The 15,813-nt window shown below is 38.9% G+C and overlaps 1 protein-coding gene across 2 annotated transcripts in view; it reads right to left on the reverse strand.

The window, feature by feature from the left end:
- Positions 1–15,813, reverse strand: part of ANKH (ANKH inorganic pyrophosphate transport regulator) — a 119,849-nt gene that overhangs the window by 13,953 nt on the left and 90,083 nt on the right. For both annotated transcript variants that reach the window (XM_042835165.1, XM_042835156.1), the window contains exons 7-8: positions 15,611–15,703; positions 11,604–11,699 (exon numbers count right to left, since the gene is read on the reverse strand). In XM_042835165.1, coding sequence (XP_042691099.1) covers positions 11,604–11,699; positions 15,611–15,703 — 189 coding nt within the window. The remainder of the gene's footprint in view (positions 1–11,603; positions 11,700–15,610; positions 15,704–15,813) is intronic.

Consider the following 15,813-nt stretch of genomic DNA (forward strand, 5'->3'; position numbering starts at 1 on the left):
GGAAACAGTTTTTTTCCCCAACAATTGAACCTTCTACTCCATTACTTTGAATCCATTTTGCAGTGCATTTCATAGAATCATTAATATTGGAAAAGACCACTAAGATCATCTAGTCCAACCATCAACCCATCACCCATGCCCACTAAACCACGTCCCTCAGTGCCAGAATAATACATGGAAGAAGGTAAGAGTGGAAGGCAAACTTGCATCATATGTTTTTCTGCTTTAGCCAGCATTTCTGCCCTTGCTAAGCTACTTGTATAAGACACAACTGAAGCAGAGGGGACAATCCAGAGCAGAGAAGGTTGTGTGGCTGAGAAACTGGTTATTAAAAAGTTACTGTAAAGTGACAGGGCAAATTCTTTCAGTATCATAGACAAGGCAGACTGCAGTGATTTATACATGCTAACTGTAAAGCAACCATATTGAGAGTATTTCCTCAAATCTATCTTCAAAGTCCAGTGAATAACATAAGATGCAAACATGTCCACTCTTCAATTATAGCTTACTGTTTTCTGAAAACCACAACCTTTATGTTGCTAATACAATTAGCATCCTACTGAGCAGTACAGTTACTACCACTGAAAGACTCCATATAAAAAAGCAACTATGAGAATTATTCTCAGCCATGTTCTCTTTGAAGTTAAAGTTTATTTCTAGCCTTGAGAGGAACAGACTCAATCTCCAGACAACTCAGACAAGAGAAAGGCCAGCTTGCAAATCAGGAATAACTTCTACCCAGCTGGCACGCAGGCATCCCTCCTCAGCTGTTGCCAACTACAGACCCACCTCCAATCAGCAGTCAGTGCTGATAAATGGCATTAAAGAGCACTTCTTATACAGTAGCTGATGGATAAAGATCACATTGATTGCTAAGCTTAAGGATAAGCAGTTTGGGGCCATGAGGTAGTAGAAGGGCCTTCTATTTCTGACTTGGCACCCTTTTGGTTTTGTAACGTTGGTTGAACATTCATTTTGCTAAGAGATTCCTCTGTGTCATTTTACATACCAGTGACTTTCTCACTGCTAACGGGGTACACAGCTGCACAAAAATAAATGAATGCTTTGCATCATGCAAGCTCTTTGTAGTTTTATTTCTAGATTACTTTCAGTTTAAGAAGTTTCTTGATTACACCAAGGACAAATTCAAAATATAGTGGAAAAAAACCCCAAGCCCTGCTTTAGGAAAACAGTAATGTTAAACACATGAAGCAGGAAAACTATCTTGGCTATGGTTGAGGTATACAGAAAAGAGATGAGTCTCAGCTTTTTCTGATGCTAAGAATTGTGATTATGTTAGTAGAGAGTGAATAGTAATTGGAAAGGAGAGCAGAGAAGACAGATCCAAAGCAGTGCAAGCAGTCCAGCAAAAAAGTGTGGCACACTGACTTGGAGATGGGACCTACTGGAGGAAGCAGTGGTAACACCTTGGGGCTCAGACCAGAAAAGATCTTAGAGAACAGATTTACACCCGCGATGTCCCCAGTCTTTTTTGTAGGTAAAAGATCATTTACCTTCTTCTGCCCCTTCTCTCCCCTATATCTCTCTGAATATGCCTGCAATGTTAAAAATAGAGTAAATAGGCTTGGGTAGGGTTACAGTTATAGCTTCATTTAATCTAACCAAGAGCTGAAGACAATACAGTAAAAGCTTCAGCACTGACTAGCAGCATGCGTGCATGCTTACACTCTGCAGCTTCAGGCTGTGATTGCAGTTGATTACAATGCCTGCAAACAGCAAAGAATATTGTACTTAAGAATTCTGCAGTTGAGCATTTTAATGCTTTGAAAGTATAAGGATTTCTCTTGCAGAATTCTAGCAATTCAGCTAACTTGATTTTCCTCTCATATAGTATGAGTGCAGGATGATATTAAAGCCTTTTGTCATTTGTCAAACGGCACTTCAGCTGAGAAGTGGTCACTTCAAGAACACAGGAAAAGAAGATAGAGGCAGAAGAGTGAAATACTACAGAGAATATGGAGGTCTGAATAAATAAGACAGTATTTATTACGGTGTTATCTCTGTACGAACACTAGCCTGAGTACTTCTGAAGATGTTGTAATCACTTGAAGTGATTTGAAGGGTTCTGCAATTAGGTAATGTGTCTTTAACTGATCTGGTGTAGTAAAATTTGAAAGACGTTATTAAATATGTCAACTTACAGCTGTGTGAGAACCAATACAGCTGTACTGGATCAGATCAAAGCTCCAACTAGATTAGTGCTGTCGCCCTGCTCAGTATTGCTTGGGTATGCCTAAGGAAAGGGCACAAAGAGAAGAAAAATGGCAGAGTAAGAGATGCCCTTTCCCCAGTGCATGGTCTGAGCTGCTGGCAGCTACAGATTTGGGCATTCCTCACTTAGGTAAGGCATTTGTAGAAGCATTGTCAATAGCAGTCATGCACCATTATCCCGTGCAGCACTATTCTGTGCATTCAAAATATCTAATGTTAGTGTTTGTCTTTTGCAAACCAATCGTGCATTAAAAATACGTCACCTCAAACCCTTCACTTGTGACTGAGATGTTCTCAGTAAGTACCTGTGCTTACTTTCATGCCAAACCTTGTTTTTCTCTTCTAGCAAATTCAATGTCCAGGCATGCTGAAAGAAGATGCTTTGAAAACTGTTGCTGTCAACAAGCCTGACAGAACACACCAAACTGTTATTGCAGCTGGGAAGTCATCCAACTGGTAGTGCTCAAACTTTTCCTTAATCTCTTATTAAGTGTACTGTGTGCATCTGACTTTCACAAAGGCTTGTAAAAGACTGTTCATGAAACTTTATGTCAGATGCTGCACACGTGAGTTCTCTGGTTCTCCAGAACTATCACCATTTGGTCTCTTCAAAGGCCCTAAAGCTTCTGGAAGCTATTTCCATTTATTCTGGTTGTTGACAGGGATTGCTAGACTTCAGAGACCCACTGCAGAACACATTATGCTAACAAAGGCTATTGTCGTGTGTAGAATAATCTGCAGGGTGCCAGATTGATTTGCTTTTAGGCACTTATGGAAAACCCTGCATCTCTTGGGACATTCACTGATAAATATAAGGATTAAAGAGTATCCTGGTGAGCTATGAACAATGGTATAGCACTCTCAGACTTCAGTGCAACCTCCAGTAAGAAAAACACTGACAACAAAGACATGACTGTTCCTGAGGAAGAGGCTATGAAATCTAAAATGAATGTTTTTAAGAATGCATTAGATGTAACCTTGTCTCATTCCAGACTGGTATAACAGATTTAACCATGGGAATTTAACCAAGTGGGTGGAACAGTGAACCTGGAAAAGGACCTTCTGTGTTGAAATGCAGTTCATAATTTTCCACTGCAAAACAACTGCACAGATGTTTCCTATCACTTTTTGAACTTAATATGTTTTCAGAAGTGTAGCTGTCCAAGAAAGGTCTTCACCCTTGAACCATTGTTTTGTGTGTGTATTAGTCTGCATCTTAACTAATTTACCCAATGCCTTGTTCATGGCATCTCTCTGCCCTTTTATGGCATTTGATGCTTAGTGAGGACTTTATTACATATATCAGCTTTGATTTACCCCTCAGATATTTGAGACAGTTAAGTTAATAATTTCTACTGATACAAAAGAACATTGCATGGTTTTTGCCTTTTAAAAACGTGCAATTTAAAAATGTGCAATAAATAAACTTATTCTGTATTCTACACAGTCTGATCTCCTGAACTGCCAGTCATCTCCAAGATCTCTGTCATTCCCACATAAGCAGAACTGTCTCCTTTCAAGGCTTATAAACCAGGATGAGCTGTCCTTGTAGATACCTTTGCAAGGTGAAAGAATGTCTTCTAACTTGCATCAGTGCGACAAAAGAGGAGTAAACCTCATATTTTGCAAGATGTTGGGGATGGAGGGAAACTGCACCTGATTTTCGCTGAGTTTCTGTGACCATTTTATACATACCTTCATTGAAGGACCTTGAAAATTGAGTCTTCTAAATCACTGTGTACCAGGATTTTTCTTAAACTTACTCTAGCATCTTAACGTTAAAGAAAATAGCACTTATTTTTATTCTCCACTATAAAAATACAAAGTTGTGTATTGTTAACTGCTAGTACTGAAACTATGGAAATAGTTACTATTAATTAGTCACGCTTCTTTTCAGACTACATTTGGAATGTGTATTCTGTTGCATAGCTTTATTCAATGCATAAACAATTTCCCAGTACCTCCTGAAGCATTCACTCCACTATGCAATCTCTCAGGTAGCCAAACAACATGAAAAATGTTCAACGGGCCTCCTGCAGAGGAAGCAGACCTAACCACACACCAAAAAGCACACTTGGAAAAACAAAGGTTTTCATGTTTTACTGCTGACCAAACAACAAAATGCCTTATCACAGACATACTATTCCTTGTTCATAGGAAATCAAATGCAAGTATAAGATGAAATTAATCAACAGAAACAACTTTTTGCCGCTTGAGATTAAGATTTTTCTGTTCTTTTTTATTTAAAAACAAACTACTATTAACTGCCAAAGTTATCTGGAAACTGTGTGGGAATTTCTGTTGCATGGTGTGAGAGCAAAGGGCAGCATCATCATATTGTTCTGGGAGCTTGCTGCATACCAAATGCTGGCCCATACTGGAAGAGACTTACAGAATCCTCTCCTATCTTTTTCGTGTATCATGTCAGAAAGCAGTTTCCACCCAGCCACCCCCATTTCAGTAACTTCGAGGAATTTTAGAAAAGCTTTGAGGAAATTTAGAAAAGATGAGGAATGTCTGGTCAGCCCAAAGAGAAGTATTTAGGTTTTCCACTGTGTGCTGTTGAGGTTTAGCACTGTGATCTGCTCTTGTAACTTGGAAATGGACTAAAAGTCAGTCCTTTTCTTGTGTAAAGTTTTCAAGACAAGACTTGGTGAAGTTCCACAGAAAACCTGCTCTCACCTCACCTCACATCTGACTCTGCTCCAAGCCAGAGGCTGGGCCAGATGAACTCTAGAGGACCTTCCAACCTGACTAATCCTGTGATCCTGTGAAGCAAAAAGCCCCAGATCTGCGTGCTGTAAAAATGTCAGGGCACAGTCGCATTTGAAAACTGTTTATCATAATAGTACTGACATGAATTACCAGGACGTTCTCTTACAGAAATTATCCCTCAGGCACTTGCAAGTCAGTACAGATTTCTGTGAACTTTCTTTTCTGTGAAGGGTGCTATAAAGCTGAAAACAGTTGTCATAAAATTTGTCAAGCAGCAGGGGGAGCAAAAGAATCCAGAGCCTGCTTGCAGGAAAAGTATGACTTCATATCTTCTGACATAATTGGTTTCTGCAGATTTAAGTCTCTCCCTGCCTTTCCCCAACTTTCTTTGCAATTCAGAGTGATGGAGCATGTCATTCTTTGGAAATAAAGATAGGTCCAGCAGCTGCATGATAATCAACTCTCTGATAGCATTTAGCACAATGCCACAGATACTTCTCCCCCAGCTGCCACTGAAAATACTCGGGTAGTATTTTCAATTTCATAATTTAGTCATTTTTCTTCTGCCTTAAGTTTTCTGCAGCACTTGCTGTTTCCTATCACGATTGCAGTGCCTGAGCAGAAACATGCTGCAGGGATGATTTTTGACCCTTCCTTTTCTGCTTGCTCCAGCCATTCGTGAGAATAGACCCTTTGTGCAAAACCTGAACAATCATGAAGGAGACATCAGTCTCCACCTCACTGCACCAAACAGAAATCCTCTGTTCTGCAACAAAGGCTCAGTGCGGTTCCACAGATGGGAGAAGGCCCTGTGCTCACTCATGAGGATTTTATAAAGTCAGCCTCCAGTGGTCCAACATCTTCCTGAACAGGCAGGAATACTTCCATCCGTATCTGAAATAAACTTCACTGGAGCAGGAAGTAAACCTGACCTTGAAAAGGTAAAAGTCTTCAGCCAGTATTTCTGCCAATACTTCATCTCCAAATGGTTATTTTTGTGCCAGCAGCCTGAAGATGAAAAAAATATCTGGGAGTTCCAAGATGGGCAAAAATCAAAGCAGTGAAAACCAGGTCATTCACTAGATGTATTATTTTCAAAGCTGTCCTTGGCACCCATATAATAGCTGATAGTAAATTAAAAAGAATGTAGATTTAGTCTTCAAATTTAATGCTTTTTTTTTTTTTTTTCTTCCTATAATGTAAAAGTCCTAGATCGGATGTGTGATAGCTTCTCAGTATAATGAGGCTGTAATGAAGCCATTGATAAAATAAAACAGGGGAATGTGGAGGAAATCTATTCCTCTTTTTCTTTTTTTTTTATTGCTCTTCGTTGTATACTCATTAGAGACAATGACAACGAACCCAGTCACCCAGAGAAATTCAGACACTGGCACTGTCAGCAGCTGGGGCTGCATCCCCTGAGAGGGTACTGCTTCTTACTGTGACATTTCTTCCTGTGGTTTTTACTGCCCTGGTTCTATTATCCTGTGACTTCAATAAGGCCCAGTAGCAGCCTTTGGTAATAAAGCAATGCAGAGACATAAGATGAAGACAGCCAATAAAAGACAGGAAAAAATGAATGAACCCTGAACACTGCAGCTTCTGCACTGGCTTAAACTTTTGGCTGAGTTTTTATCCTACTGGAAGCTACAGGTATATGTAGTGGCAGCAAAACAAAAACTATGTGGAAAGTTAAATAACACTGTGCAGAACTTCGGAAGAAAATAGAGTTTGTAATGTTTCTTAAAGCCAGTCACTAACCATGACTAAGCCTTGCTTTGTTACAAGATGATACTCATGAAAGCAAGCAATAAAATACAGGGGAACAACTATCCAGAATGGATGGAAACACTGTACTGGCTGTTCAGCAATATAAGGGGAAATTAATAACTCTCATAAGCAGAAAAGAAGATATTTAAGGAAAATCTCCTGCTGAGGAGAGTTGTAAGTATGGCAGAGGAGCTTACATGAACTACTGCTTTAATCTGGACAAACAGGATGATGTGCTATGAAGTACTAGTCGTTATAGATTCTGTGCATGGGGAATGAGGATAGGTGATATTAAACCATGATTTGTGTTGTGTGATGCATTTAAATATTTCAATTATCCTTCGAACTATCTATATTCAAACTCAAATTTCTTAATAAACAGAAAAATACTCCTGCTCACATATTCTTGCTCAGCTTTAGAAAGCACAAGAATCACAGAATGTCTCAGGTTGGAAGGGACCTTAAGGATCATGAATCTCCAGCCCCCTGCCACATGCAGGGCCACCAACCTCCACATTTAATACTAGACCAGTCTGCCCAGGGCCCCATCCAATCTAGCTTTGAACACCTCCAGGGACGGGGCATCCAAAACCTCTCTGAGCAGCCCATTCCAGCACCTTGCACTTCGCCGTGCACCTGAAGAGGTTCACCCAGACTGTGATGTTGCTGTGTCTACCATGACATAAACTCAAGATAAAAAAGAGGCTTCGTGAACTTCAATCCACTTGGAACTACTTGTTCAGCTGCTAGACGTTCCTGCACCTTCACTGCACAAAGACTACGTGTTTGGCTCTCTCACTAATATTAAATAATGTCCCTCATATCTTCCTTCCCAACACCTTTCCCAATTCCCCAGTGTAACTGTTTGTCCATTAAAAAAGATGCAAAGCAGCAGTGACATCACTTTTACAATAGCATTGGTGCTATTAAGCCTAAGCTGGAAAGTCCTTTGTGCCATTTCTAATAAAACAAACGTTACAACTGCTCAGCTCTCCTCCTGTGCATTAACTTGGTGACAGACAATGAACATGGTGTGGTGCATTCAGCCTGCCACCTTCAGCACTGGTAAGGGAAAAACTGGTAATACATACAGTGCTTGAAAACCTGAAGATGCAACTGGCAATATGTTCTTGCATACACTTCATTTAATAGAAATCATGCAGCTAATTGGAGCTGTTGTTTGAAAATGCATCTTTAAAGCACGTGATCTGCCCCAGCTGAGGCTGCTTGAAGAGGAAGCTGAACTGAACAGTGTAGTTCACTAACAAACACTATAAGAAATGATTTCCTCTTTTCCAGTGTTAAAAAAACAAAACAACAAACAGATTGATACTGTTAACTAGATACTGTTCAGTAAAACTGACAAACTTTTGTGTCATCACAGAAGACCTACTTTAATAGAGTTCAACTGTGAAACGGGGATGGGATTTAAAGGAAAAAATAAAAAAGAGAGAGAAAATTATGTGGCATCAGCTCAGGCGTCAGGCTATTCTGGAAAACCCCTGAATTATGCACTGTCATGTCTGAGTTCAGAGACACTGCTGCTATTTTAAGAAGAATCCTTGCTGAAGATGAGTCCATTTGCTGTTACTACTGCTGTGTAGGCCAGTACACAGTTACACACTTAAATAGCTTACTTGTCACATAGCCTTTAGGCACATCTCACATGGGAATGCTCTCCTCAACAGAACCAAGCTTTTCTGCAATGGAAAAGTGTAGTAATTCAGCACTTGCATTTGGAGATTTCTGCACTGTGTGTAGACTGACACATCTCACAACTGCACAATGCATAGTACAAATGCACTAGTTTTCATTCTCAGGGGCCCATGTCTGCGCTTAGTTTACATCTGTACATGGCTGACTTCTAGGGTAATCTAAACAGGTCTAGCATTGAACCAAAATGTTTGGCTCTTTGACAGCCTTATCTAGCAACGGCAGCAAGATCGGCATTTGGCACAATATCTCATTTATAGACCAAAGCCTTTTTGTCGAAGTGTCTTATGACAGTGAAATAATAAACAAGTAAAAGCAGCATTATCCACACTCTTTAAGCCAAGAGAAAATTATCAAGTATGCCTTATTTTCTAAAATCAGAACTACTCAATTTTATGGGCAAGACTCTTCAGCTGAGTCCCTCCCCTCTGCTATATAGATTGTACACTCAATTACACAGCTGCACAAATCATGACTGTTGGAAGGAATCAGTGCTTGCTTTCAACTAAAACCACATCATATGACTAATCATGTCAGCTCTTGTACATACGGGTAGTCTAATGACTTCTGTTTCCAGCCTTTAAATACAATGGCATATCTAGACTTTTTTTTCACCAAGCAGTACTACCTAATTTCCATTTGTTGAAAAGGCAGCTTTAACATCAGCTGCCTTTTCAACAAATGGAAACATCAACATCAACAACAACAAAACAACTGCAACATCAACAACAACAAAATCATGAGACAATCACAGACACTTCTGTATGCTGCCCAGTTAACTCAAGAAGACTCAAGTGCAGCCTTTGAGATCCTATGAACATTCTTAAAACAAAACCAAAGTTCTGTTTCTTAATAGAACTATGCATTTTATTATATTCTAGCCCAACACTGTCAACTGTCAAGGGTGACATAACATATTTGCTTGGTTTGGAGTATGTCTTGTGTAGGCAGGACTGGTCTGTGGAAGGAGATGGGATATTTTTCTTCCAAGTCTATGAAATATTCAATGAAGTCTATGAAGTCTTCAATGACTGGGAGGTTTCACAGGGTTTTACACTGGGAGAACGCCTTCCTACATGATTGCTGCTCATATTAAGTGTCTGACTACTACAATGGAATTTTTTCATATTCCCATCTTCTGGAAACCTTCTATCCAGTGAAGAATGGATTCATATAACATGTCTAAGTGTCTTGTTTTGATCTCCTGAACCTAGAAGCCTGTTTCCCATTTTCATGCTGATTCCAAAGAACAGGATGTTACCAACAGTGATGCCAGTAGTTTACTGAAATCCATTACAACAGAGTCTTGTCAGGAATACAAAATTACTGATGATCATGGAAACGGTGGCCACCTGATGTAGATGCAAGAGAAGGAAATTTGAAATCCAGTTCCTTACAGTCTATGGTACATGGTAACTTGGCTTGTTGCTCCACTGAGCTTGATGTGCTGAAGCATTTGTGACTTCAGGCTCCTGAATCAAAAAGAGTCTTTAGAGCTCATGTGTCTATTTTTCTTCTCTGTCTACTGACAAGCAATCCTAAGAACTTATCGCTAGTAGGCAAAAATAGAGACAGGACAGAAAAAGCTATGGACCTCAAAAGTGTTTCTGGAATGTCAGTGAGGACAAATCTCTCGGGATGAGTTTATGAAAGGACTGCCCTTGAGACCTATTGGAATGCATCCAGAGAGAGGCCACAAAAATAATCCAAGGGGATCCTTGGAGCTCTCCTATGAGGACAGAACTATGAGCTCTCTCCCAAGAGAGCTGGGGCTGTTTTATTTTCCTGAATTTTTTCCTAAAGATGTAATATGTGAATGTGCACAATCTGAAAATCCTGCAGGTTGAACAAAACTTCATCCTTAAGCCTAAACACAACCCAGACTTGTGATCCACACATACTTTAATCTGTGTTACTTCTCATTTAAGATGAAAAAGTGTCCCCCACCAGTCATCATTCAGAGGAAATTTCAACAGTCATCTCATGTGATTTTCCTATCTCTTAAATTTCAATTTCCAACAATCTCCAACAAACTGGCAGCAGGAGTGGACTTCATCTAGCACTCTCACAGCATCTGCAGTCATTTAGTAGTCTGCTTTACCTGCACCCAACTGCAAGCTTCACAGATGAAGTAAAAAAAAATCCCAGTCAGTCTCTGATTTCCTACCTCTAATATTGCAAATATATGGCAATATAGCACATTACAGATTTAATTAACAGAATACCATACTTTAGCCTACCTGATAAGTCGATATTTTTAAGAGCATGAGCAAAATTGAGTAGATTAAAAAATATATATATATCTGTGATAATAACTTTCAATTGTTTGGTAATTTTTGTTATAAAGCATGAAAATCTAAAGGAGGTTTGAAGAGGACTTAAATGAAAAGGCTGATAAATAGTCCGCATAGTATTCAGGCCTTGAGCTTTTGCAATGGATTTCATCTCCCTTTATGCTTTTTTAATGCTACGGTAGATACTTCTAACTGTAATATCAGAATCAATCTCTCTAGATGGAGTACAATCACTTGCACAAATGTAGCAAACTACAGAATTCAGGCATCAGTCTTTGCAATTCTTCCAACATAGACACGAGTTCAGATTCTTTCATCATTGTAACCACCACCTCTGAGGTGCCCCTTGTTAGCTCATTTGCTTGTCAACTTGTATGCAAGTAGCCCTACCATGGAAGACTAGGGCCCAGTGAGGCAGCAGGGAATAGCTATGGCAGCTTCAACATATGCTGTCTTTCCCATTATTCACGGTCAATTTTGAAAGCCAGGGGATGGGCTGTCAATCCATACTGCATGAGACAACTGCATTTTTTCATTTTGCTGATAAGCCAGTTGTCAGAAGTTTTGTTCATTAAAAGAAAAAAGGGAGAGGGGAAAAAAAGAAAAGCAAATCTCTGATATCACCTTGAATGTGGCAGCTGACTTGAAATGAAAAGTAATGAGAAGAATTAAAGAAAATACCTCTAGCCCTTAAGATATCTACTCTGAGTTAATCAGTGCTGATTTTCTTAGTACTCCAGTACTACGATCACCTCCAGTTAAAAGCAACACACTCAATAAGAAAAGTCACATGTTTTTTTCAAACTACGGTGCTTTTAACACTAGGAGATAATTTTCTGGTTTAGATGAAAGCCAGACAGTTGAACAAAGGTTTCTTACCGTTAAGGACAAAGCCATGCAAACAAAAGTGAACTTCTTGATATGTGTCGCTGTGACGGTGCTATTGGTGTTCACCAGTTTATTGCTGGGGTTATTCTAGGGTAAGAGAAAGAGATAACAAGCATTAGCTTGGCTCCAGACTTCTGAGAAGCTGACGGCACTCACAGTCCTTGTGTTGCATCTGACTGTGTGTATGTACATCTTTTTTGCTTGCTTGCTGTTCAATCTAGAGCTTTCTGAGTATTGTGTAGCACCACAGAATATTTTCTGCTGAAGGTGACAGTAACTGCTGCTATGGCTACTGAGGGCTGAGTAATATCCCTGTTTTTCTAAAGAGTAAATCCTATTTAACACATTCAGCTTTAAAAAAGAACGGTAACTCTTTCTAAGAAAATTCCATGTGATTTTTTTTTTTTTTTTACTTAGTTTAAAAATTGTAGCAGTTTTTCACAGGAGAAATGAGATTCCATTCCTTTTTACTCCAGAGTGATACCAAATCCATATATGCTTCCAAGTATACTTACTGATCCAATTAACCAGGGAGATAACATAAACAAAGCTCCTCAAACAGCTGGCTCTGCTAATGCAGATTAATGAACAGAACATAATTAGGACGATTAGATGTTCCACCTTGAACATGGGCTCTGTACTCAGTACACATAGCAGTGAAGTTTTGCTTAAAACAACGAAAACCCTTCCCCAAATGTCTAATGCACCAAACGAAGCTGAAGATTTAAAATTGCCCTCAGGGAACATGTTGAAACAAACTAAATGATCTGTGAAAGAAAAGGAAGAGATATCAAAAGTAGGGCACCATTAGGAGCTCTACAGCAGTCGGGTGTTGGATCATGTACTGCATTTACCCTGGGGCTGTTCGAAATACACTCACCTGTTACCAAACTGGTTAAGAGTGCTGGGGAGATGTAATGCCACACTTATTTACCTTTGTGTATCTCAGATAGAATACCAGTATCTATCACATCTTGCCTTACTGAACTTACGTGTATGAGAAATAGGAACTAGCACAGACACATCTTGGGAATGAAGAAAATGAACATGAGCTCTGTGAAGGGCACACCATTATACACACAGTTGAGAAGTCAATAGAATTTTGTGATTTAAAGATTTTGTAGCAATGAGTGCAGTGATGGCAAGCTGACAGCCTTACTCTCTCAATTAAATATCTACTTGGAAACTTGAGCACATGAAAATTCTTGACCTTTTCATATAAGCATGCCAATCTCTAAAGGAGGAAGCTACCCTCAAGCTTGCCCTTTTGGGGTATAGGTTACGAAAACCTTCTGTAAATATTTTCTTTATGAGTATATCCTTATTTCTTGTGTTTTTGAAGAATATTTTGTTATCATTGATTTCTACATATGTGAAGATGGGCCCTATTTACATCACTCATCAAAGTTTAAACAAACTGCTGCATGGCTCAGCTTTATGACATTTGTTCCTATCTCATGGCTGCTTACACTGCCCTTATTTTATTCTGCCCTTTGCTGTAACTCCTGCCCACACACTCTTTATTCCCGTCTCTTGCACACTGCTTAACTCTTGAATCAAAGCACCATACATAATACAGAGTAAAAAGAGTATCCATTCCCATCTACTTATCAGTAGCACTCACAAATCATCTCATAGTCACTGTGGTTGCTCTGAATCAGATCTGTTAAGGATAATGACATTATCACCATATATTTTCAGGCTGGATGGAGCTCTGAGCAACCTAATCTAGGTGTAGATATCTCTGTTCATTGCATGGGAGTTGGACCAGGTGACCTTAAAGGGTCTCTTCCAACTCAAACAATTCTATAATTCTATTATTCTAAATCAACAAACAGCACAGAACCAGTATATTCCTGTTTCATTTTAGCAAATCAGTAGTAATCCTTAACTTGAGGGCAACTGCTAGGCCGTGAGGATGCTCTGCAAACAGACATATGACTCTGCATCTTTTACATATATGAAAAGAAGTAACCAATTTCCTTTGAAGACAAAAGTCTGACTTCTCCAGTATAGGCACTGAAGAGGAGTATACTTTCTGGATCCCAAATCACATCTGCCAGTTAAGGCAAATCAGTGTGTTTCTGGTGGCCATCCACATCACCAGACTGTTGAGTAACTGGCGAAAGAAAATGGAATCTACATGCATGCAAACTATTTCAACAATTAAACATCACAACTGGAGTTTTATAAAGAAATAAAAACAGGTTCTATTTGGACTCTCCTGAGAAAGAAAGCCTTAGCTTTTGAAATGCCTGGTGACACATGAATGATGTGTGACCAATTAAATGTGTTAAAACAATTCTCACAGCGATTTAAAAATAAAACAACACTGTGGGTTTCTGGTTTGTTATTGTCTGAAGGGCACAGTGGAGGCATTTGAAAATATGGTTCTTAGGATGAGGTATCTTTTATACTGTTAATACTACACTTAGCATCTTTTATGCCATAGTGCTCTTCAAACATACAACTAAAATCCCTGTTCCTTATCTTTTTGGCAAATAGATCATTTGTACCAATTTCTGCCTTATCTTCACCTTTTCTTCCTCACATTTGTTCCTCAAGAGCTCCATGAGGTCTTTCAACTGAAATAAATTGACAAATCATGATCTAATCCTGCCACCATCTTAGCCAGGAATGCATCTTCTAGCAGGCAAGTGAGACCTGGATTTAAGCTTCTTAATTACTGTCAATTTTGCTAGGCAATAGTTTGAAAGAGATATGCATTTGGTTGTAGCTCATAAAACATAAGGTTAGCAGCCCCTGTGCTTCCTGTTCCAAACCATTTTTATTTTGTGGTCCATCAATTTTGCGTTCTACAGGTTCTTTTCAGCAGTGTAACCTCTGAGAAAGTCTGTGTGTTGTATTTCACCTGATATGTCAATTTAGCTGCATACTGGCAAGTTAGGACCTATTTGATTTTTCTCTTTTTCTTTTTAAATTCTTCTTGGAAATATCATGGATCAAATCAAATGAGGCTTGCTTCAGTTAAGTACATACCTGAGCAAGCAAGCATGTTTATCACTAGTGAACTATTTGGAACCAGAAAGTTCAGCTGATATAATTTCATGGTAAATAAAGAGAAGGAGAGGAGCTAGCATTTGAAAGAGTATCACAGAACATGACTGTTCTTCACACAACTTATGGGTTAGTGAGTACTAATTATAAAACAGTAAAAAAGAGTCTAAAGAAAATCAACTTTGGTTATATTTTCACTGTGCACTCTGTTCCAGGAGCAGTCCTTGCATTCTTATGTAATCACATCATTTGCTAACAAAATTCTTCATAGACTTGGTCAGCTAAGTCACTGCTACTAAAATAATGGTTTATCTGTGTTGTTGCCAAATTAAGAGACAATCTTTGTTAAATATTAATATATACCAAAGAACCTAAGCCTATGTCACATATACCTCACAATAGAAAGAACAAGCTGATTGGAACAGAGACATGAACTCTTACACTGCTGTATACTTTATGAAACCTCATTTCATTAGTTGTGTAGCTAATGAAATGCACAGTTAGTGAGGACATTTTTTAATCCTTAAAAAAACAGCATCTATCTATTCAAAAGATAGCTTAATACCCTATAACACAGTTAAGGTTAAAATCATAAATTAGACAACAGCTTGAAGCCATTGAAAAACAATTCATTTTAACTAGGTTTATAAGAAAACCTTATCAGTGAGACAAAGAACAATTGGTACCAAAGAGAAACAAAATGATAGATGGCCATTAATATCACCCTATTCAAGCTCTGGAGGGTTGCTCCATCTTTTAAAATACTCTATTACACTTGTTTATGGAGGTCCTTTCCAGCTCTAAGGATTCTATGACTCCATGGAGACATGAACTAAGCTTCTTCGTATCTGTTTGAAGAAATTTCTCAGATATCAATGAAGTTACCCTCAAATCAAAACGTTGCAATGCAGAAAAAAGGAGGACCACAGATGTGAAATCACACTAGACGTATTTACTACATTCCTATGACAGGCACTCACCTTGTCAAAAGCTGGGTATACTGCTCTAATTTCTGTCAGCCAGCCATACGGCATGTGTCCCACAGGATAGGTAGCTGTCAGAATTGCCACTGCCTATGAAATGAGACAAGGAAACATAGACCTCAAATCTCTGAGCACAACAGTTTGACTAACATGCCATCTTCCATAAATACTGCTACATTGACCTTGATGCAATAAGAAAA

Source organism: Centrocercus urophasianus, unplaced genomic scaffold, assembly GCF_019232065.1.
Source record: "Centrocercus urophasianus isolate 14NV4802_14NV808 unplaced genomic scaffold, USGS_Curo_1.0 seq_11, whole genome shotgun sequence".
NCBI lineage: Eukaryota > Metazoa > Chordata > Aves > Galliformes > Phasianidae > Centrocercus > Centrocercus urophasianus.